Source organism: Varanus komodoensis, unplaced genomic scaffold, assembly GCF_004798865.1.
Source record: "Varanus komodoensis strain SLA01 unplaced genomic scaffold, ASM479886v1 scaffold51, whole genome shotgun sequence".
Lineage (NCBI taxonomy): Eukaryota > Metazoa > Chordata > Lepidosauria > Squamata > Varanidae > Varanus > Varanus komodoensis.
This window is the reverse complement of record NW_025336100.1, coordinates 3723377-3747003: the sequence shown is the minus strand read 5'-3', so window position 1 is coordinate 3747003 and position 23627 is coordinate 3723377. Positions and strand designations below refer to the sequence as shown.

The 23627-nt window shown below is 42.5% G+C and overlaps 1 protein-coding gene across 3 annotated transcripts; it reads right to left on the bottom strand.

Annotated features, from left to right (window-relative positions):
• Nucleotides 1-1486: 1486 nt before the first annotated feature.
• On the bottom strand, nucleotides 1487-23627 carry BTC (betacellulin). Of its 3 annotated transcripts, XR_006416418.1 has the most exons (6): nucleotides 23436-23627; nucleotides 15944-16042; nucleotides 7383-7500; nucleotides 5956-6102; nucleotides 4758-5053; nucleotides 1487-2018 (listed from the first exon to the last, which is right to left on the bottom strand). XR_006416418.1 is itself a non-coding variant. In XM_044447401.1 (5 exons), the coding sequence occupies exons 1-5, from the start codon at nucleotides 23479-23481 to the stop codon at nucleotides 4945-4947; spliced, it is 519 nt and encodes a 172-aa protein (XP_044303336.1). In that variant the 5' UTR covers nucleotides 23482-23627; the 3' UTR covers nucleotides 4453-4944. The 3 variants fall into 3 exon arrangements, 2 of the variants coding, with proteins under 2 accessions (XP_044303336.1, XP_044303337.1); XM_044447401.1 differs by lacking the exon at nucleotides 1487-2018 and having other exon boundaries at nucleotides 4453-5053; XM_044447402.1 differs by lacking the exons at nucleotides 1487-2018; nucleotides 23436-23627 and adding an exon at nucleotides 18219-18538 and having other exon boundaries at nucleotides 4453-5053.

Here is a 23627-nt window from a genome sequence, read left to right as displayed (position 1 = left end):
CAAATTTTATAAATAAATAAATAAATAAATAAATCTTGCATATGATGGTCAGGGAAGTTCAGCAGATGGAAAGATTTGTGAGTGATTATTCACAGTATGGTTACTAGATCTGGCTCAAAAAGGTCCAAATGCTATTTGGTTCCTACAGGAAAAAGAAAAATCTTCCAGCTATAAGGTATGAAGTGAAGATCTTTTGTAATGATTTGAAATCCTTCTGCAGCTTCAGAATCAGGAGATTTGAAACTACTGTTTAGCTGCAAACCCTCCAACTGCAAGTGTGGGGAGACACATTGAAGAAAATCTAAAATATTTTATTCAGTGTATGTTCCTTGACACTAAACACACACACATCCCATTATTAGTCGATGCAAAGTATAGTGAGAACTGATTAAGTAACAGTCTGTGGTGGGTACAAGAATGCTTAAAAACTTTGCTGGTATGATTTCTCATGGCATTGTCTATAATACAGAAAGCCGTGCTTCCCTGGCTGTCTATATTTCTAACAATTCATTTTAAATAAAGAAGATATACACCTTCTTTACCACTGTGCAGTGGTGGTTACAGAGCTGGAATGGGAACTCAGCAGATCCATATTCTAGTTTCTACTTAGCCATGACAGCTACCAGGTGACAGTGGGCTAGTTACTCACTCTCAGTCTAACCTGCAGGATTGTTGTGAGAATAGCATGGAGGAGGAATATGTAAGCATTGGGTTCCTTGCAAGAGGAAAAAGGTGCAATATAAATGTAATGTAATAATAAAAATGAAATCAAGAAGGCCTTTCCAGCCAGAAAATAATTGTTGTTTTTCACATTGATGAACACAGTCCATATTTTCAAGTGTACATTTCTGTTCAGGAGAACATCACGTTCCTAGAAGCATTTGTAGGGAAACATACTTTCCTCCAAAATATTACAAACTTCCTGTGGAGAATGAAATTCTGGAAATGTTACAAACCCATTAGCTGCACAGTAAAAGCAACAATTCTCCCATTGCATGCCTGAGTAAAACTATACCATTCTTTTGAGAGTCTCTCCCTTTTCAACAGGAGACCACAGTGTTTACAGTGACTAATAGTGACACCTGCAGGCAACCCCATGTGAGGGTGCAAGATCTGATGCGGCAGGGTTCACCACTGAGTAAAACAAGCCCAGGTCTCTCTGCCCCCAAGAACTTGTGGTCCCCTGGAACAACGAAGGACGACTGGGCTTCTATGTTGCACATTTCTTAGGGAACACAGCTAGGTTGCTGGCTGCAATCAGCCTCTGATGTGCAACTCATCTAGACAGTTTTTAAATAGGCAGGGCAAGGGAAAGGCAGGTTGCTTGCCTGTTACTGTTGTTCTTCGAGTGGTCCTCTGTGCTTTCACACATATGGGTGCTGCGCCTGCACAGTGCATGTATTCAGGAAGATTCTCTCGGCTCTAAGAATTTTTAGTGGGAGACCCGCCTCCCTTCCCTTCATATAAATAGGCAGGATTCCCACCCTTCATCCAGCTTGATACTGATGGTTCACTGGTTAAATTGAGTTAGGAGCTTAGGTAATGGTAAGTAAACGTGACTGATTCCACTAACGTTGACATGGGGCCAGTGGGAGGGTTGTGTGAATGCACAGAAGACCACTCAAAGAATGCCAGTTACAGGTAAGCAACCTGCCTTTCTTTGTTGTGGTCTCTGTGCATCATACATAGGAGTGACTAGCAAGCTTACCATTCTTGGAGGCAGGAAGGTGTTGTTATTGGAGAACTGCAGAAAGCATAGCACATCCAAAGGAGCAATCCCATTTGGCTTCAAGGTCGAGTTGGTAGTGATGGTGGACAGTGTCAACCAGGTAGTGACTTTGCATAGTTCATGCAGAGATATGCCAGAATGCAGGGCTGATGAAGTGGATACATCTCTCATGCAATGGCCTTTGGGGTTGATCGGTAAGCCCATGTTGGCTAGTTGGTACAAGAGCCTGATGGTTTTGGCTATCCAGTTGGCAGATGTTGTGGTCCAATTGGCGCCCCCTTGTCATGTTCTAAGTATTTGACAAAGAGTCATTTAGTTTTACCCTACTTTACAAGCTAAAGTAAACAGAAGGGGCAAATGTGCACCCCTTAACTTTTGCTTGGTCAGTTGGAGAGGCAACCTCTCTCACTAGCTGAGTAAGCCTCTGCCTTGCCTCCCTGGATGCTGAAGTTGACATTTCTTAGCCTGATATGTCCTCTCCTGAAAGGTTCATGAGGATCATAGTCTTATAAAACTATAAGCTGTGGCTCAGAGCTGTGCCACAAAGATGGATTCCATCATAAGGTTTTCCTGTTTTTGTATATACCATTCCAATGAGAATGCACACAATTAAAAATCAAGTTACCAATATGATTCATTATTTATTTTATTATACTTATATCCCACCTTTTTTCCTACAAGAAACCCAAACCAACTTACTTAATCTTTGTCTCCATTTTATCCCAATAGCCCTGCGAAGTAGGTTAGGCTGAGAGTCAACAGGCAGGTTTGCACACAATGATAAGTGATCTTGTCCCCCTTGCTATTTAACATCTACATGAAACCGCTGGGAGAGGTCATCAGGAGGTCTGGGCTGCGGAGTCATCAGTATGCTGATGACACCCAGCTCTACCTCTCCTTTTCAGCTAATCCAGGTGAGGCAGTGGCTGTCCTGAACCGGTGCCTGGCCGAGGTAATCGGCTGGATGAGGGCCAATAAACTGAGCCTCAATCCAGATGAGACAGAGCTCCTGTCTTGGGTTTCCAGGTAAGTGACTTGGGCCCTGCCCTGGATGGGATTGCACTCCCTCTAAAGGACAGGGTCCACAGCTTAGGAGTGCTCCTTGACCTGGAACTGTCCCCGGAAGCCCAGGTGATGGCGGTGGTGAGGTGGGCTTTCCTTCAGTTCAGGCTGATCCACCAGCTGTGTCCTTTCCTGGAGGAGAACTGCCTAGCAACAGTTCTAGACACATGCATTGGTTACCTCCTGCTTGGACTACTGTAATGCGCTCTACGTGGGGCTGCCCTTGAAGACGGTCCAGATACTTCAGATGGTGCAAAAATATTGCTGCCAGGATGCTGTTGGGGGCTGGTCATTATCCTCACATAACTCCAGTCCTCTATCAGTTCCACTGGCTTCCCATTGAAGTCCAGGCTCAATTTAAGGTGCTGGTTATTACCTATAAATTCCTAAACGGCTTGGGAGCAGGAATGTCTTTTTCCCTATACGCCCTCCCACTCCCTAAGATTGGCAGGTCAAGGAGACAGAGCACTCGGAGGAGAGCTTTCTCTGCGGTGGCACCCCGACTATGGAATGCACTCCCTAGAGAGGTCCACCTGGCGCCATCATTAAATGCTTTTCAACACCAGGTCAAGACCTTTTTATCTGACCAACATTTTAATGTTAATTGATTTTAATTGTGTATTTATTTATTTAACTTATTTTAACTATGTTATTTTTATTTTCAGTCTAATATAGCCGATTTATTTTGTTTAGGACTTATATTGTAAGCCATCCAGAGATGACAGTGATGGACAGCCTATAAATGCCCTAAATCAATCAATCAATCCATCAATCAATCAATCAATCAATCATCTTGGGGGATTTTTAAACCATTGTTTGTCTCTTTTGTCAGCCAAACCCCATTATGGTATTTCAGTGTGGTACATTTGGCCTTTAGAAATCCCAAACAGAAACAATGGTCTGTGCTAAGATTTCTCCATACAGTGGTTTGCTGTGTCATCTGAACCCAGAAAACACAATCCATTATTGTACTAAGGGCAGCCCCAGAGGTCCACTTGGGAAGAGGCAAGTGGCTAGTCTGAGTGAGCCACTACCTGCTGTTTTGTGCAACTGTCAGAGGCATCCCCACTCCATCCTAAAGATCTTTATGGAAGGAGTGAGCGATTGGCTGGTCAGCACTGAGAAAGGAATGGGGCCACTCAGCTGATTCCCCTGCCACCCATCTCTGAATCAGCTGGGCAGTGGCACCTGGTTGGAGGCTGCACACTTCAGAGGACACCTCTCTGGCAAGCTGGAGAAAGGGGGATGAGCAGGGAGTCCGATGAACAATGCAGCCCCCAACTGGGCATGCTTCCAAACTGATTTTTTCCCCTCCCTAATATGGTCAGCAAAGGAGGAATCTGCTGAGTGGCACTGCTCCTTCCCATAGCACTGCCCAACATATCTCCCCTTTCGCCTAAGTGCAGATCAGACACCCCCATTCCTGTGCCAGCGGTCCTTTCTGAAGCAGAAGGCAAAGGTGCCTGATCAGCTTCCTCATCTCTGCTTTGCCTCAAGGTATGAGCCCCATTTGTACAAGAGACTGCTTGACAACTGTGGGGGGCTGAACTTGGCTGGCAATTGTGGCTGTCAAAGCCTTGTTCTTCCCTGTAGAGCCCCCCAGAGAACCGAGAGGGAAGGAGACTGCAGTGGGGAGGACAGTTACTGCAATGAGCATGATCGACTGTCAGGAGCACCAAGGTAAAAAAACTGTGAACCATGGTAATGATGCAGTGGATCAATTGGTGTACTTTCCTGTTGGAAAGTTAGTTTTTCATGAAATTCTCTATTTTTTTCTTTTAATTTAGGCAAAGAGCTGAAAATTTAGAACATCTATAAAAACATTTCTGCCTGATGAAAGTCCCCCCACATCTCAGGATTGCTTTTTGCAGTATTATACTATATGGCAAAAGGGTTCTAATACTTAGGAGTATTTGCAGGACTATACTGATGTGCTCCTACATGCTTTTGCACGCAAAGAAAATACCTTCAAATTTTTTTCAATATATTGAATCTCCATTTGTTGAAAAAAGAACCAAACCAAACAAAATGTCCTGCAAGCTGCTTGCCCAGCAGCCATCATTTCACAATGCTTCCAAAAATGATGCATGCAGTCCAATGTTTTGATTTTTTTCCCTAAAATGAATACCCAAACAAAGGAGAAGCACTGCAGGTTATGGAAATACAATGTCTGTTTGTACAGTATCTTCAATTTTAATAGGAAATTCCTTATTGAGTGTTCTCATTTCTTCTTTCTTCCTCTGACATCTCTTCCGGCAGTAACTTGAAAAGCAAGTTTCAAAATTAATCTGTGTGATTATGAGCAAGTCTAACATATAATATCAGAAACTGATTAATTCGGCCAACATATACAACATCTTACTACTGACTTCTAGTAAATTTATATAAGCTTTCTGGGAAGAAAAGAAGTTTTCTCTAAAACAGAAACCATTAAAGACCCTGTTATGTTTTGGGAGAGAAAAACAGGTCTTAATCTCATATCTTCCATAGAATTCTAGCCCCATCAAAGTAAAAGGAATGTTCTATACTTTTGTGTGGCCATAAAATCACTATTTCATTCTCAGTCTGGAGACCTCAAATGGAGTGCCACAGGGCTCTGTCCTATTCAGTTCTGTTGTAAGTAATTTGAATGAGAATGTGGGATACTTATCAAATCTACACAACACAAAACTGGAGAGGGATTGCTAACCCTGTCAAAGACAGAATCAAGAATTAAAATTATCTTGACAGGCTGGATCAGAGTCAAACGCAAGAAGATGGAATTTAGTAGATAGCATGAAACTCTACAATTCAAAGGTACAAAAATCAGAATAGAGGAAACCTGGCTTTGCAGTAGCTCATGTGAAAAGTATCACAAGGTGAACCTGCTGTACCAGACCACAGGACCATTCTCTTCCTACAATGACTAGCCAGATACCTGTGGGAAGTCCACAAAGATGGACATGAGCCAGGACTGGGTTTCATGTTTCTGACTGGGGTTAAGGGTTGCTCCTGGATCTGCAAACTCGGGTCCCAATAACATAAGAAGAGGCAACCTATATGTTCCCTTTACAAAACAATATATATTTACATTTTGGAGTACTAGGAACTATTTCTAATTGTTTATGGAGAAACCAAACCACACCACACACTATGTATGTCTGGTTTCACACCAACATACTTACTGTGTGCAAGTACATGTACATACAGTCAGGATGGTAGCTAACACCATAACAGCTATCACAGAAACCACCATAATTTGGCCCTCATCTCCTCTCAGGTAAAATAGATCCAACCTTTCACATCTTGCACCAGTGTAGCCTATCTCACAGCTGTAAAGGAAAGATAAGAGATGTTCAGAGCAGGCTATTGGAAATACAGCTCCTTCCTTGCAAGGTGCAGGTCCATTCTTGCCAACTGGTCCCTGTACCAGGCAGACCCTTTGTTTACAGGCTTATCAAAAAGTGTTGCATTATAATCTTTCTAATCTCCATTGTCCACCTCTTTTACAGGGAAGATTAAGCAATCTCAGATCACTTACCCTCTGCTCAGGGCTGCATTACTGTGTGAAGAGAGTATAGGGGCAGGGTCTTTTCCATGGAACACAACAGGCATGGAATTCTCCATGTAAGTTCACCAGACTGAAATGCCTTCATTTTATTAGCCTTTTATTACTGCTCCATAGGATATGCTGTACCTATTTATGTTTGGTAGAGCTGTTTTATTACTGTTACACCTTTGCTTAAACTTCAATATATTAACTTTATTGTATCTTGGGGCTATTAAGGACATTCTTTATAACTATTGAAATGTAAACTTTAAGGCCCAAAAGCTTTTTTAACCTTCTATCAACAAGAGGGATCAACTGTTCCATTGAAAAAAATTGTAACACTTGCATCAGTTTTTCACCCTCCTCATAATTTCCAACAATGTCAAAGTGTGACTTGTCATGTGGTATTTTGGGGAATTCTCATGTTCACTTAGTATGTTGTTCCAATTGCCCCACATATTGGACCTTGGGTGAAGTCAACACTCTTAGATGCTCGCTCAACTATCTCTCTACCTACATGAGGAAGCAATGGCAATGGCCCCGTTAATATAATGCCTCCACTGAAACACAAGGTCTACTAGTTCAGCGGTTACATCCTCCCCATACTGAAGGAAAGACAAGGGTGCACATGAATTTATGAACAGATAATCTCATGGAGCAAACACATGAACCAGCCTGGGGTCTCTTATTTCCAAATCCAATGCATCCATCTTTCCTTCTGCAGGAAAAAAAAAAATCCTTATCCAGGAATTGCCACCCCCACAATTGCTCCTTTCTTAGTAAAAGCACTAATAAATTCTGATCACTCATTGACATTAAAAAGAATTGGGAAGAGATCCAGAGTCTGCATTCTCAGACTCAGCTCTCAATCAGAGTGGCTGAGTTATAACTTTCAAAGTAGTTTTGATACTTTGGAATGAGCCCCAGAACTGAACACTGGCTAAACATGGGCTCTATTAGCAAATATGCCATTAACCAAACATTGTCAGAGAGTCTATCATGTCCTAATTTGGCACTAGGGCAAACAACAACTTTTTCAGTGTTTTGGAATATAAAACATACACACATGCTGGTGTTTGTTCCACCGCAACGTAACGACATCTTCCCTTGATGCAGTAGTGCTTGTACTCCTCAGGACACTTTGAAAAATGTCCATGCCACTTCACTCCTGTGGAACCATCTAGAAATAAAGAAGTGGAAAATATATCATGTTCTACCACAAAGGCAATGCACCACAATGACTTCTGAATGCTGCTCTGCTATTAACGCTTTTCTATTTTGATACTTTATAGATGACAGTATTTTTAAAATTTTGTATGTCACTTTGAGGAGTCTTGATGAGTAGAAAATGCAGCTCAAATTCTATATGGAGCTATATAGTACTGTCTACAATTGACAGTGGTTGTTTAATTCCTCAGTCCTAGATGCAGTATCTCACAAATATTTTAGCAGGACCAAGTCATCTCTCCCTCCTCTCACAATTAGAGCTAGCTTTGGTTTCCAGCAGCTTTTGTGCACTTTAAACTTTTTTATGGCAATCACAAAAGGCAATTTGACAGCCACCTTTTGTCATCCCCATTTTGACAGCCATGAACCACCCTTTCAAAATGCCTGAGTGGCAACTTTGAGGGACTGTCCATGGCTGGCAAATGTCAAGAGCAGGGGTCCTCAAAATTTTTCTAAAGGGAGCCAGTTGACAGGTGCCAGCGGTGGATGTGGGCCGCCAGGGTGGTGCCAGCGGTGGACGGGGGGGAGCTGGTGAAGGGGCGGGGCATGCACATGTGCATGCATGCAAGGTGAGGTGGGGACATGAAGGGTGAGGCACTGGCTTGTTCGTGAGATCTAGTCCAAAATTACCTCCTCGTGAGCAAGCTGCTGCCGGGCACACACACAGTGAGGTGCCAGCTTGCTTGTGAGGAGAACATTTTCTCCAATTGAGTCCAAAACGATCTCCTTGAGAGCAAGTTGCACGCCCGTGTGCCGCCTGGCAAGTGCAAAACTTGTGGGGCGGGCCGGTTAAATGGGCATGGCGGGTCAGATCCTGCCCATGGGTCTTAGTTTGAGGATCCATGGTCAGGAGCAACAAAAAGGCTTCTACCTTCATGTAAATAGGAAAAGGAAGGGGAGACAGGTGGTAGGACCAGTTAAAAGGGAGGGAGGGGATCTGGTAATTGATGTAAGGAAACAGGCACAGATGTTAAATGATTATCTTGCTTCTCTGTTCTCCCCAAAGAGGGCTGGAGATCTTCCTGGGGGACTGGGTGAGGTTAGGGTTATGGAGGCACAGAGGGGAGTCACCTCCCTAGAAGTCAAGGAACTCCTCAGGGCCCTGGATGTTACAAAGGTGTAACATCCATTTGAAATTGGCAGGGTTACTCTTGCATCCATTGGCCTTCATTTTTGAGGCCTCGTGGAAAACAGAAGTAGTTCTGGAGGACTGGAGGGTGGCATAAGTGTTTCCAATCTTCAAAAAGGGTTGCAGAGGGGATATGGGGAATTACAGGTCAGTTAGTCTTACGTCCATTCTGGGAAAGACAATGGAAAGGTTCATCATAGGGAAAGCTCTAGAAACCTTAGAGAGGGATGGGAGGTTGGCAGCCATGCAGCATGGATTCTATAAAAACAGATCCGGCCAGGCAAACCTTGTGGAATTCTATGACAAGGTTTTGAGGTGGCTAGATGGAGGGGACCAGGGCTTTTTTTGTCATAGAATGCACCAGAATGGCATTCTGGCATCTTTTTTTCAATGGATTTTATGAAGTGATTTTGAACGGAGTAGCAGATCAGCAGCAAACATCATTAACATAGTGCCTGCAGGCTGCTATTGTGTCTGCTATCTGCTATCTGATAGTGAGAGATAGCTGCTTGGGACTGCTTCCTGCTCGGCTTGGGATTGGTGTGTGTGCTTACTGCTGGCGGGAGTTCCGGCACCTTTTTTAACAAAAAACGCACTGGAAGGGGCACTGTGGATGTGGTGTACCTGGACTCCACGTTACAAGGATACAGCCAGGTTGGAATCAGTGAAGCATAGGGCCACAAGGATGGTGGTCAGATTGCAGGGGAAGCCATATGAGGCGAGACTGAGGGAAGTGAGTCTTTTCAACCTGGAGAGGTGGAGACTCCAAGGGGATCTGTTGGCGACACGTAAGTATGTGAGGGAGTGTCATGCGAAGGTGAGTCAAGACATGTTTTCCCCTGTGGAGGAGGGTAGGACATGTTCTAATGGAGCAAAGTTCAGGAAACGAAGGTTCAATTTGGATGCCAGGAAGTACTTCCTGCCAGTTAGGACCCCTACGGTATGGACTGGGCTTCCATGGGAGGTTGTTGAGGCCCCACCAGTGAGTGTGTTCAAGGAAGACTGGACAACCACATGTTGGGGATTACATGAGCAGAGCCGGTTGGAGCTGGGGATCAGACTAGATTGCCCATGAGGCCTCTTCTGATTCGCTCTGTTTCTATGCTTCTTTTTATTACCCTCTGCCCCTACAAATCCAGTTGCATGGGTGGGGAAAATTGGGAGCTGTGGCTGGACAATATCAAGGCATAGTGCCTCTGCTGTCAAACTGCAGGAGGTAGATGGACTCAAAGGGGCTTTTTTCACCTTTGGTTTGGCAGTTGTCTAATTGTGAGCTGCCAAGCTAAACCAAGGTGGAAGTGATTTATGTTTACAAAAATGGGGTGGTGGGAGTTACACTCTCTTTGTAAAAAGATCTTTGGGGGGTTGAGGTGCAAGTTGCCCTGAGAGTCCCCAGGATGATATACATTCTGCACTGTTCCTTAAGATTTTAGGTACATGGGAAAGTATAAAACTGCATGTCCCTGCTCCTTTTTCTGGGTAAAAGGTGCTTTGGCAGTTTTGACAGTTGGCAGTTTTGACAGCTAGCTCTAGTTCCCCTTTAAAGGGGGTTTTGACAGGTCAATGCAGGGAAGAAATGTTGACTGAGGCATATAGTTGTGTAAGTCCCAGTCTAAAAATACCTATTGCCTGTTCACCCCATTGTTTAAACAGACCCAGAATTGTGACAGCTAGATGTCAAAATGGCTTTTCTCCAGAAAAGGCATGGGGTGCACTTTCCCAAGCAGTAAAATCTTGGGAAAAAGTGCATACTGTGCATCACCCTGAAGACTATCATAACAAAAACAGAACAGAGGTTCTTACTGCAAAGGGGGTATAAATACCATCACCCCATTTTTGCACTTTTGATTTGGCTTGATAGCTCACCTCTTGTCCACCTCACCTCTTTGAAGAATTCAAAGAATTCAAACCAAGAGGGAAAATGCCTCATTAGATCTTCTTTGGGTCAACGGGCAGGGTTAGTATCTCCTGCATTTTCATGGCAGGGACCTCCATGCATGAAGCCCAAACAATTTTGGAAGTTGTTTAACTGCACACAAATGCAATTGTGCAAGTGAAACAGTTTGCAAATATTTGTAAAAACTGGGGGAAATTTTTAAAAAATGCTTGCAACCCACAGAGAGCCCCTCCAAGGTGATGCTCAGGCTCTTTAAAGAGGCTCTGTCAGTAGCTGTCAAAATGAGAATCAGATAAGAACTGGTCTACAAGGAGAAAGCCTCGGAAATGAAAGTAGCTAAATTTTACCAGAACTGAGTCATTAATAAAGGAAAATTAAATCCTGAGTATTAATTGGCTCCAGCATCCAAGATACAGCTTCAGGTCAAAATTGCATCAAAATAATTCAAAATTAAGAGGGGGATGCACGATTATGCTCCATAACTATTCTGCAACATGTGATATAGCAACGAGAATGGTACCACACCACTCATTGCAATCTTTATATTGATACCAATAATAACTTTCCATTCATTTATTGATTTTTCATGTAACATTTTCATGCGCTAACATCAGATTAAACAACAAGGTTCCATCTTTATTTGGTATCTAAACTGTGCTTTTTGGTTTCTCTCTTGTGAACTGCAGTAGGATCATCCCTGGAGAGATTTCAGAAGTAATCAGCATGGACGGCCTCCATTTCCCTTGGCATCTTTTCTCCATGCCTGCGATATCCTGGTGGAATCTCTCTCCATGCTCATCACTCATTGCCCCACAGTTCAAAGGGAAATGGGCTAACTGCACATGTAAGAAGTGAATGTTCAGTGACATGTTTGCCCCAGGTGCTTAACAGGGGCCCAACTCTTGTCCTGATCCCCTATTTTGCATTCAAAATACAGGTGGTATGCCTTTTTACCACTGCCGTCATACTGCACTTGAAATGCAAATGTAACCTCGCCACAAATGTAGCAGAAGTTATCTGTGTTGCTTACACAGTTGCGAGGCATCTTGGCTTCTGAAGGAAATTATCACACAACTGTTCCTTGGAAATGTTAGGCAATGACACTTTCACAAGCCACCAGATGTAACTGTATGATGCATAGATCTGACCAAGACAAATGTACCTTGCAATAAATGAACAATGAATTACAGTTAGGTAATAATCTTTGGTCTCAAAGTGAAGATAAATTTATACACTTCCATGTGGTGCCATTTTAATTGTTCTACCGTACTTTGTCAAGAAGTTATGAGGGATCATAATCATCAGACACCTTCCTCCCTAGTAGGCAAATATATTTGTCTGTGTATAAAAATTTATTGTGAAATAACTTAAAAACTTTAGCCAACTAGCACCTTTATCACCTGCTTTCAAATTCATCTATTCAAAATATATAAGAATTAGCACATTTTATCTCGGAGGTTGATAATTTCCCAAAATCTGTAGACCAGTGCTTTCAAGTCACCTCTTGCAATATACGGGAAAAGGTTTAAAATGTAAAAAAAAAAAAAAAAAAATCTATGGGGATTCAGAATGATTCTGAATCATAGCAGGGAAGAGAAGAAGCCAATGCTGGCTACCCTCAAGTGTTGCTTAGGCACTTGTGGGGTGGGTGGCCCTGGTGGTGACCAGTAAAAGCTCAGGAAGAAAGGCAAGCAGCGGCATGGGTTTTCAGAAAAAAAGTAGCCTGGAAAAAATTATGGAAATTTTTTCCAATGCTCTAAATAAGGTCATCAGATTTAGTATGTTCGTTTGACTAATTTTAACTTCCCAACACACATTATTATTACATTTATTTATTTATTTTTAATTTTTTATAAAAGCCACCTGTTAGCATCATGCTCTCTGGTTGGCCATTACAATAAAAATGCCAATAATAACATTAAGTTAAATAATGCAGTTAAAATATTACAACAAATAACAAGATAAAACACAACATAATCAGATAAATACATAAAACATTCTTAATAAGCATACAAAAATCTCATACTTAGTAAACAGAACTAAAAATGTACTCTGTATCAATTTTATATGCAATATCCCCCCACAAACCTTTTCCCAGTAGCTACAAAATACTTAAACTAAAGTATTTGCTTGGGAAAAATTAAATAAACCACACAATATAGTTTCAAAGTTATATTCAAACCCATTCAAAGCTTTATCTGGAAATTATTTTATTGCAATACTTGCAAAACTGTAAAGACAATAGCATATACTGCCTTACAGTGCTTATAACAGTGTGCTTTTTCAGGTGAAGCTAAGTCAGCCAGGAGTTAACTGTATTGTGCACAGAAAAGGGTAGTCATATCATATTTTTCAGTCCACCCATGGGCAACTAAGCACTGGGGTTGGTTGATGCTTGCTTTAGTGTGATGAACATTAATTATGAGATGGAGTGATTTCATAAAGGAAGCCACAGCCTTGAGTTTAGGGTCACCATAAGTCAGATCAACTTGTCAGCTTGAGGAAACAACAAGCACCACCATAGCTGCTTCCCTGCCCTTGATACAAACTCTAGTTATATTTACCGTAGTGCATTTAGGGATAACAGTCACAACCACACATTGCTAGAAAGAGACTTAGCTGAGAGCTGTCAAGACCAATACTGGAGACTTGAGAACGTGATTGTAGGAAGTGGTAGATGAGCTGACAGTGCAGCTAAAATCAACATCTGTGTGTCTCCTAAAATTCTGAATCTGCTCATTTCAAAAAGCCATCTGACCCTGGTACATAGCTAAAACAGGGGAGAGATCATAGTTATAAACTTTAAATTGATGATACTGTTAAGCAGCTGGCACATACACAATCTCCAACTGCAAATACTGCCTGTCAGACAGTAGCTAACAGTGCCAGAGAGAGCCTAGGCAGGAAAAGTGTCATAATCTAAAGCAGAGGTCTCCAATCTTTTTGGGCGTAAGGGTATACAGTGGTACCTTGGCTCATGAACTTAATCCATTCCAGAACTCTGGTTGTGACCCAAACTGGTCATGAGCCAAGCCAAATTTCCCCATAACGGTCAATGTAAATAAGGTTAATCCATTCTGTAACTATGTTTTTTTATTCACAATAATTTGAAGCAAAGTGACAAAAAACAAGAAAGATCGTGGCCAACTCCCCCGCCCCCCCACAGCAATCGTATGGGAGGGGGTGGGGGGAGATGGGTGTGATCATGGGTGTGCTGGGTGGGGGAGACAGGAGCACTTGCAATCATCACCCGATGCAGAGTTTGCGACCTGTGGCAAAATTTTCATGAAATTTCTGTTCATGACCCGATTTGGTCATGAACTGAGGTGTTCGTGAGCCGAGGTACCACTGTATTGGCAAATTTGAGAAACTGCCTGGAATGGCATCACAACATTGATGTGGTTAATCATGTAGCAGCCACCATGGGAATCTGGCTAATCAAAATGAGCTACAGAGGTATGGAGAGAAAGAACTAGTGAGGGCACAGGCTGGGAGAAAGAGGGAAATAGTAAGGGCTAAGAGGAGAGAAAGAGCAAGGCTAGAGGCTGGAGAGGGAGAAAAAGTAAACTGCCCTAATGATTTCTGCAGTTTTTCTTAATATATATCTTAAAGGGGGTGGGAACAACTTTGTGGGTACCAACTTTGTGGGTACCTGCAGGCATCCTGGTCTAAACTCCTGGACTCCTGCATACCTAGTCCAAAACTTTGTTCTTACAGTGGTCAACAACATGACACAAATGTAAGAGTACCTTCTCACTCAAGGTCCCTTGCATATTGCTGCTGATACTAAATGTAATATGCATCCATTGTGACTAGTAACCAGTGGCAACATTTTCTTCCATTAATCCCTGCATTCCGATTTAAAGCCATCCAGATCTTATTATGGTGGAATATTCCAATCCACTTTCTTTACATTATGCATAATTTTATATTCTGTTATGTTCATTCTGTTATGTTCATTCTCCTTTCAGTCACCTCTTCTTTTACATGATTAAATATCATTAATCAGCAATTAAACTTTTACTTAAGTAATTTCCTACTTTACAGTGGTATTCCTAGACTGTGAAATGTGAATAGGTTAAATCAGCTGAGTAGTGAAGGAGTGGCAAATGATATGTAGAAAGTGCCTACATGTTGCCTGATTTTTAAATAAATATGCTATTTATTAAGATACTGCCTACACAAAACAATTAATGGGAAATACCACATTTTAGCAGGAGTAAAGATCGATATTTAATAAAGGCTACGTAATGAAGTGAAAAATTAAAGTCTGAAGCAATTGAGAACACCTAGAAATTTATGCTTGATTTTGAATGCTATCAACAGTTGGGAGAAACATCATACACGAGTTTATTTTATATATGATGAGGAGAATTCAACTCAAAGAACAATACCTAAAGGCACAGGAGTATTTCTAAACATTGCACATGATTATTTTGTTTCATTTAATTGTTTTAATCTAACAGAACAATTGCTACTTAACCAAAACAAAAGGACTTACAAAAAGTTTGAATTCCATACAAGGTATCAAACTCATTCCCTCCAGAAAAGTCTGGAGGGTTCTGTGCACATTTATCTTGGAGTAAGTTCTATGAAATACCATAACCAGACCTCTAAGTAGAAACATGTGCTATTGTACTGCATGTGCCCTATATGATGTGTCCCAGCTGAGCTAGCTTGACCATATGGTCAGGAATGCTGGCAATTGTAGTTCAAAATACCCATGGGGCACCCAGAGAAGGCTACTGCAGCTCAAGTACACTCAAAGATTTATTGACAATTGCTAAAATACTGATTGCTTATACATCAGGCTAAAATGTTGTTCTTAAAAGAACATGGGGGGTGGGGAGAGGGAGAATACATACCATACAAAGAAAAGATGTAATGGTGGTACATATTGGAACTACAAGAAATGCAAAGTTAGCTGACAGCTGGCAAAGTGATCAAAAGGAGCAACCTGGATAAAGGGCGATGTAATCTTGAAAGGAAGCTTTTGTTTATTAAAGGCATGTATAGACAGAAGAAAAGGCCTACAACTTCAAGCACACAGCAGCTGGCATGGACTTCTTTCTCTTTGAACATGCACATGATTGTGCCCTAAGAAGCTATCTATATAGTGTTCAGACAGAAAAACAGCATAAGCCTTATCAGTTTTTTTTTAAACCTCGTTAACAAAGGATATATTAGTAACATAAATACAACTGTAAAAGTGTACCCAGTCTACACACTGATTTACATCTGTTAATTCCATAAAAGGTACACATAGTTACATGTAATTTCATGCAAATTTGTTCTATTTTAAATTAATTACACAAGAGTCATGGCTGAAGGGCAGGTTCTCTTCACAGGCTACATATTCCATTATGTTACCTGTACAGTTTCCATTTGAGAGGGTGCAGGACAGTGTCTTGAGTTCATGTTCAGATGTTACATTTCCATTAACAGGCACACAGCTGAAAACGGCCAGGCCTTCAGTCATCAGAGGCAGGAGTGGGAGAGAGAAAGCAAAGCAAAGCAATTACACAAATCTATTTTAAACAACTATTGACTCACATTACAGTAGCATTTGTTCCACCAAGCATAGCTCCTGCTGCTGTGCTTGCAAACTCCTGGATTAATAATCCTTTCTTTAACAGTTTTAGAAACTCCCCTTCCAAGGCAGTTCCCACCTGAAGAAAGAAAATACTTCAGCAGGAAAGAAAATACTTTCTATTAGGATACACCAGCAATATGGAGCCTTCTACCAAACTGTGATAATTAAACCATAATTGGTTACAGACTGGATAAAGTAGTAATTTACCTCTTCTGGAATAAAATTCCAGTAATAACTAAACTGATGTTACAAATAGTTAACTGATATGAAGTCCACGCTGATGAACAAGAACTATGCTTCTCTCCTGCATGGGACTGGCCAAGCACACCTTCACCTGTAATTTTTTTTAAAAACTAACATTATGCCAGACATAAATGTTAGGAGACTCATAGGGGAATTTGGTCTGTCTTTATAAGGACTTACATTACATAATGGAGTCACTATACAGTAAAGATAAAACAGGTAGTTTTGTTTCTACACATTCCACTTCCTTCCCTCCCCAGTGCTTCTCCTAATTGTTATGTAATGTTTTATAAAGGGGATTTTAAAAAATCTTTTCTAAGTGCTGCAAACTTCAATTTATTGCTGACACTAACTGTACAGTGTTTCAAAATCTCAAGTATTTAGGAAAAACAGGGCATGCTAGCCTGCATCCCCAATCCTGACCTGTCTGTGTTTCACACAGGAACCCCAATGAACTGAAACAAGGAGAATCAACCATTTAGGTCAATAAGTTCAGTTTTAACTTTATACTAAGATTACTTTTATAAAATCACCAATTTAAATATGCTACAGCAGAATTATAAAATCCATTATGCTTATTATGGGATAAGCACATAGGAGGAAAAAAACAAGCAACTTTTTCACCTTTGTAACTGTTATAAGAATAGATTTATGAACAGAACCTTAGCAAAATATTGTGGTTAAAGTTCTGCTCCTGCATATCATTAGGCTACTTAAGTCTCACTGAACTAATTAGAATGTGCAGTCTGATCTGATCTACATTTCCTTGTAAGCATTATGGAATTCACTGGGGCTTATATCTTAAACAAGACTGTAGCTCTAGCTAGTTTTCACTCAATTTGCTTAGAGACCTCACAGTCAGTGAAATTAGTTCATATTAATCTTGAGGTATGACTATGGATACTTTGTTTCATTTAGCAAAGATCCACTTGGTGCACAAATCTAAAAACACAAAAACACTGTTTCTGAAATAATATTGTTGGTATGATTTGGGGAAAGGGAATGTCAAAATGCCTGTGCTCCATGTCTTCCATCACCTTGGCACTGTCAACAGGTGTTTTAAGAGATACATGAATGAGAAGGAGTGTGGTAGTTACATTCACTGATATCCCATCTAAACTATAACACAAAAAAGTTTAACTCGCCAAGAACAACAACAGGAGAATCTCTAGGGTCCAAGCAACTATCTTTTTCCTCCCTAGGAATGTCATTGCACACAGCAGTATCTGAGGATGGCATCTGAGCTAAGCCTAGGGTTGCCAATTGATTTTCAGAGTGTTCATTCCCCTTGCTGCTTCATCTCTGTCCAACCCTCCACCTTTTCCTGCTCCCAAGAGATGAACCACTTGAATGCTCAATCAGTCTTTCAGTTCAAGATGAATGGAGGGAGGAAAGTCTTTCTTTCTAAAAGGAAACAGTGTCTTTGGCAATCCTGCTTCTAAACAGACTGGCTGGGTTCAGACATAATGCTAAACCACAGTGTAAACCACTGTGGCATGCATGGGCTGTCATGCTGTCTGAACGCTGTCAGAGACTTAGTGAGTGGTACATTTGGTAACTACAGAGAAAAACAGTGGTCTGTTCTATGGTTTCCATGCTTCACCATGGCTTGTTCAAATGTATAAACCTGCTACTACCATCGAGTTCTATGGAAAAAGCAACCACTGCTGGAGAGGTACTCCTGACAGCATTCGCCACTGTCCACATCTGCCTAGCAAATTGATTTGTCAGCTCTAGCCACACTTTGATTGGCTGTTCTGTACTCTCTTCTACATCTGTCTTCTCCACCATTGCCCTCCAGATGCCCACCTACAGTTCTGGAATGTTGCCAGCAGCAGAGAAGCATGCCACACCTCCAGCAAGGACCTCGGAGACAGCCATGTTGGACATTGCTTTCCTGGCAGAGGTATCACTCCTCTCTATGCAAAGTTGCCCCTACAGAAGAAGAGTAGATAGGCTATGCACAGAGCATCACCAACAGGCGAGCACCCTGAAAAGCCCATATCCCCTACTCTGCCTACCAACCATCTCCTGTACTCCCATCTTGTCCTTGACATTCCTTGGAACAGTCAACAAGTCCAATGTTGCCTCCTATCAGCCTCTGAACCTACTAACACCCACCACTGCCAGGCATGAGGCATGTGAGATCTGTGTTGTGATTTCCTTGTGGAACTGAGAGAACTACTTGCAGAAGTTTCACCAGCAGAGCCTCTGTCCTGGTGTAGATATTAGCCTACTCCCAACAGCAGTCAAGTTGGAGTGCCCTCAGATCTTTCTGCCTACCTTACAAAGAGATGTGGGGATGGTGGATGGGCCAGTGGCACATGCTTCCCTTTGCACTCCTACAAGCAGCTCTTGGAGCCCCAGTACTTTGCTGCAAATTAGCTATGCATGTAGATGTGTAGGCATATGTCTATGCAGTTAGCAAGCAAACAGAATTAGGGCCCTTGTATCCAGTGGTATATGGATCAATGAGGGAGAGGTAGGCAAAGAAGGTAGGAACAGTGCATCATCAATACTAAATTACAGTCATTGAGGCTGATGAGATTCCTGCCGCTATTCAGAGGAATGATGGAGTAGGGTAGAAATAATGCAAAAATTGAGACGTAATTCTCTGAACCCAGCAACCAGAAACCATGCTGCACAGTAACCACAGGGTTACCATACACAGCATAGTTTAGCATCATGTGTGAATCCAACCACTATCACTTGCCTCTTCCTGATCTCTCCCAAGTTCCTTCCTTCTTTGTTCCTTTTTCATGACTTACTTTCCCTATGTCTCTGCCTTCCCCCTCAGCCACCATCCTCCTTGCTTCCCTGTCCTTCTTTTACCCTCCCTCAGATCTCTTTCATCAGATTTGAGAGCAGACATTAACTCAGAAACAGGTATCAACTCAGCTGTCACCAATTCATGACTTTCAAGTTAATCAATTATAAGCTAGTAATTATACACAAACTTTAACACAGGTTCCTTTTTGAGATTTTGAAGGAAACATAAAACATTAATTACTAAATAGAAGTTACTTGTGGTAAGATGTCAGCATAAAAAAAACTTAACTTTTTCTTCTTTTTGTTTTAGAATAACTCAATATTACTAACACAGCCCTGAAAATGAATGTGTGTCCTTAATTCCCAGTCCTACCTATTAAAATTAGGCCATACCCAAATAAGCAGCTAAAGCTCTTGTGGGATAATCAACTGACATAAAGCACAATCTTAAACATATCTACTCAGAAGTAAGTCTGCATAAATTCAGTGGGATTCACTCCTAAGTAAGTATATATAGAATTATAGCCTAAACCAGTACAAGTTTAGCTGTTGCATGCTGCATTACTTGAAAGCAAAATTGAAAACTAGTTTTCACTAAATATAAGAAGAATAAATGCAACTTAATTCTGGAAATTTTCCTATCCCAAGGAAAGTGAGCAGGAAGAAAAAAAGGAATGCAATGGTACCACCAAAATGTGTCATCCCTAATCTTAATATTGAAACAGCTTGGGAGTTCCAGAAAATGATATAATATAGGGATGGCCAGACTTGCTCAATAGGAGAGCCACATACAGTAAATGTCAAGATGAGAGTTTGAGAGTTGCAAACAGCTGCCCACCAGCAAGCAGACACCTGTGAGCGGCAGCTGTGGGCGACAAGCAGCAAGTTGGCAGCCATGGGGGCCCACAGGCAGAGACCTGTGAGCTAAAGAGCTGCATGGAGCTCCCAAGCCTTGCTTTTGCCACCCCTGATATAATATATAGTTTCAGCACTGGAAAAAATCCTAAGGCAAATGTCACAGGATCCAATGTTTGAATATGTCACCCATGTAATAATGGCATATGTGGTTGGCCTGCACTGCTGTATTATAATTGCTGCAGTTAATTATTACTGTTCATATAAACATAAAACATATAACTTCATATAAACAAGGACTATGGCAAAGACAAGATGAAGATATGATATCTAACTTCATTTTTGTATAACTAAGCCATTGTGTTTTATAAAGGGTACTGATTTCTAGATCAAACAGATATTGGGAAACAATGGTGGCATCAATCTTCAAAGAACACTATGAACCTGGAAGTATTTGTTATGCTCTTTAGTGGTAGTGGGAACTTTTAATAATAATTTTTTAAAAAGTTTATTTAATGGGACAGTTAGATTTAATTCAATTTATTGTATAGTCCCAGACCATTTAAAACATACTGTAAAAGCCATGATCAATAAAACAGAATACATAGCAGCACTACAGCAACTGCATGACAGATAAGAAACCAAGATACGATGACATATTTAACACACTTTTTTAGATCACATTTAAAATTGAAGAATATAATTACAGATCTTAGCTACAGAAATGGTAAGGTAATTTATTTAGAAAAGGTATAATGCATCTTATTTGCTCTTCTATATAAAAATTACAAAAGAGGAGTACAGTGGTACCTTGGCTCACAAATGCCTTGGGTCATGAACACCTTGGATCACAAACAACAGTTTCATGAAAAATTTGACTTGGGTCACGAACTCCGCTTTGGGTGGCGACCAAGATTGCTGCCATCTCCCTCCCCCCAACCCCCAAGTGGGGAGATGGCCACGATCGCAGTCGTGTTTGTGCAGGGAAGATATGTGTGATCACGGCTGTGCTGTTCTGCACCCGTCTTTCCTGCAGGATCACGCACGTCTTCCCTGCACAAACACAACTGCGATCCTGGCCATCTCCCCGCTCGAGGGGGCGGGGGAGATGGCTGCGATCGTGCTGGTTGTGGGGGGTGGGGGAGATGGCCGAGATTGCACCAGTCTTTCCTGCAGGAGCGCACCCATCCCAGGGTTTCTTTGAGAAGCACCACCCCAACATAACTGTAACGAACAGAGTGTTGAATCTTATGAACAATAACGTGGTCTCTCATTTCCAGAGGGTTATGCAGCACAGGAAAAAACAAGTGACTATAGACAGATTTTTCACCAAAATTGACCCTGCAGCTAAGAGACAAAGAAGAGAGGAAACCCCGAAAGAGATCTTCCCAATGTCCTTATGGAGGGGGACTCTCCCTCAAAACAATAACCTCCCCCCCACACCTAGGTTAGTGTTCTCCACTGTACTGTACTGTACTTTGTTACTTTGTTGTTGTCACTTTGTTTCAAATTTTTCTGATTAAAAAAATAGTTACAGAATGGATTGACCTTATTTACATTGAATCTTATGGGGAAATTTGAATTGGGTCACAACCAATTTGGGTCACAACCATACAGTGGTGGACCGGATTAAGTTTGTGAGTCAAGGCACCACTGTATGTGGGAAAGGGACTCTACCATTTCTCCAAATGAGTAGATATGATTTATATAAGGAATTCCCTAGAAATATCCATCCCACACAGCAGAAGGTATTACTTTGGATCTGGCTTTTGAGAAATTTTCTGATATTTGGGAATATTCAAATTTTCAAGATATTTTGTACTACTCCAAGTACTGAAAGTCTAGCCTGAGTAAATTGGGGAACAGATAGTTTGTACAGCAGATAAGGAATACTGAGAATTAACGTCCTTGATCCAGTGTGAAAGAATAGGTTTTGCTTGAGAATTATCTTGGGGGTTTTTGAGGGGGGTAATTTATCTCTGTAATACTGCTCAACATATACATGAAACTGCTGGGAGAGGTCATCAGAAGGTCTGGGCTGAGGTATCAGCAGTATGCTGAGGGCACTCGGCTCCATCAGACAGAGCCTGACCAGATTACTCATGTGCTGGTAATCTCCTGACTGGATAACTGTAATGTGCTCAATATAGGGCTGCCTTTGAAGATGACCTAGAGCATGGGTCCTCAAACTATGGCCCGGGGGCCGGATCTGGCCCGCCATGCCCATTTGGACCCGCTGCACGTGCGCCTGCACCCACCTTGCCCCGCGTGCGGCGAGGCAGCGATTTGCTCACTCGGAGAAAACGATCTCCAAGCGAGCAAGCCGCTGCCTTGTGTGCCCGCCTTGTGGTGATTGCCTGCCCCCACCCATGCCTAGCCTCCCCTCGCAGCACGCACATGCCCGCACCTCACCTTGCCGCGTGTCCCATGCCCACCTCAGTGCGCGCGCCCGCACACGCTGCCCCCACCCCGGCCTGGGCACACCACCGGCACCACCTTTCTGGCCACGCCCAGCACCGGCAGCTTTCAACTGGCCCCCTGGTGGAAAAGTTTGAGGACCCCTGTTCTAATGCATCTTAAAATTAACACATAGAGCTAAATATAGACAAGTGACCCTATTCAGTTGGTGTCCTGATAAGCAGGAAACTCTGATGGATTGCCAAACATTTCTTCAGCTCCCGCTTATTTCCCCACTCTGAAAACAAGTGGGGAGGGATCTGTCTTCAGTATGAGGACTCAGTTTCCAAATGACAAAATTAAAAAGGACATACTGAGCAAGCACAAAATTCCTTTTCCTGGTACCTTGTAAAGTACCTTTCCACGTAAATAAACATAGCCTGTCTGCAGGACTGACTAGTGAAACTTTTCAGTGGTCAGGATGGATGTTAGGATTTTAAAAAGCCATGAACCGTGGACCACATGCCAGAAAGGGAGGGTGAAATCTGGCCAGATGCATTTCTAATCCACCCGACTTTAATAGACCTCACGTAGGACTGCTGGCCTAAGCAAATGATCACGTTGAGTCTCCAGACTGCCGTTTCGTCGCCTGTGAGCTTAACAGTAGCTGGCAACGTTAGGCCCAAAGCAAGGGCAACGAATTGCGTCGCCACTGCCACTTTTGTTTCTGGCCAAGGCTCCCTGCGCCTGTCAACGGTACATGCCCTGCCCCGGGAGGCCGCACCTCCTCGGCGTCCTCCGGTTCTGAAGCCGCTCCAGGCACAGCAGCCCTGCTGGGGGAGGGGGAGGGAGGCCCCTCCGAAAAGGCTCCTGTGCGCTCTCCCCGGGACCCGCGTCGCGCTTCCACTGGCACGGCAGCGAAAGCGGGAGCTCCTTTCCAAGGCAACCCCGTCCCTGAGCCCAGCAACCCCGGGACGCGGGAGCAGAGCCTCAGCCCATCCTCACCCAGGAGAAGCAGGGGACCATGGCCCCGGAGCGCCACCGGGTCCATCCAAGCCCAGCTGCAGCTCGGAAAGCGGAATGTAGCAATCCACAAAAGGCAGCGCCTGGCTGGTAAAAATGCAGGCAGCAGAGGCCCTCCCTCGCAAACGGAGAGAACGGCTTCTCCAGCGGCTGGGGGAGCGCGGCTCGGCACTC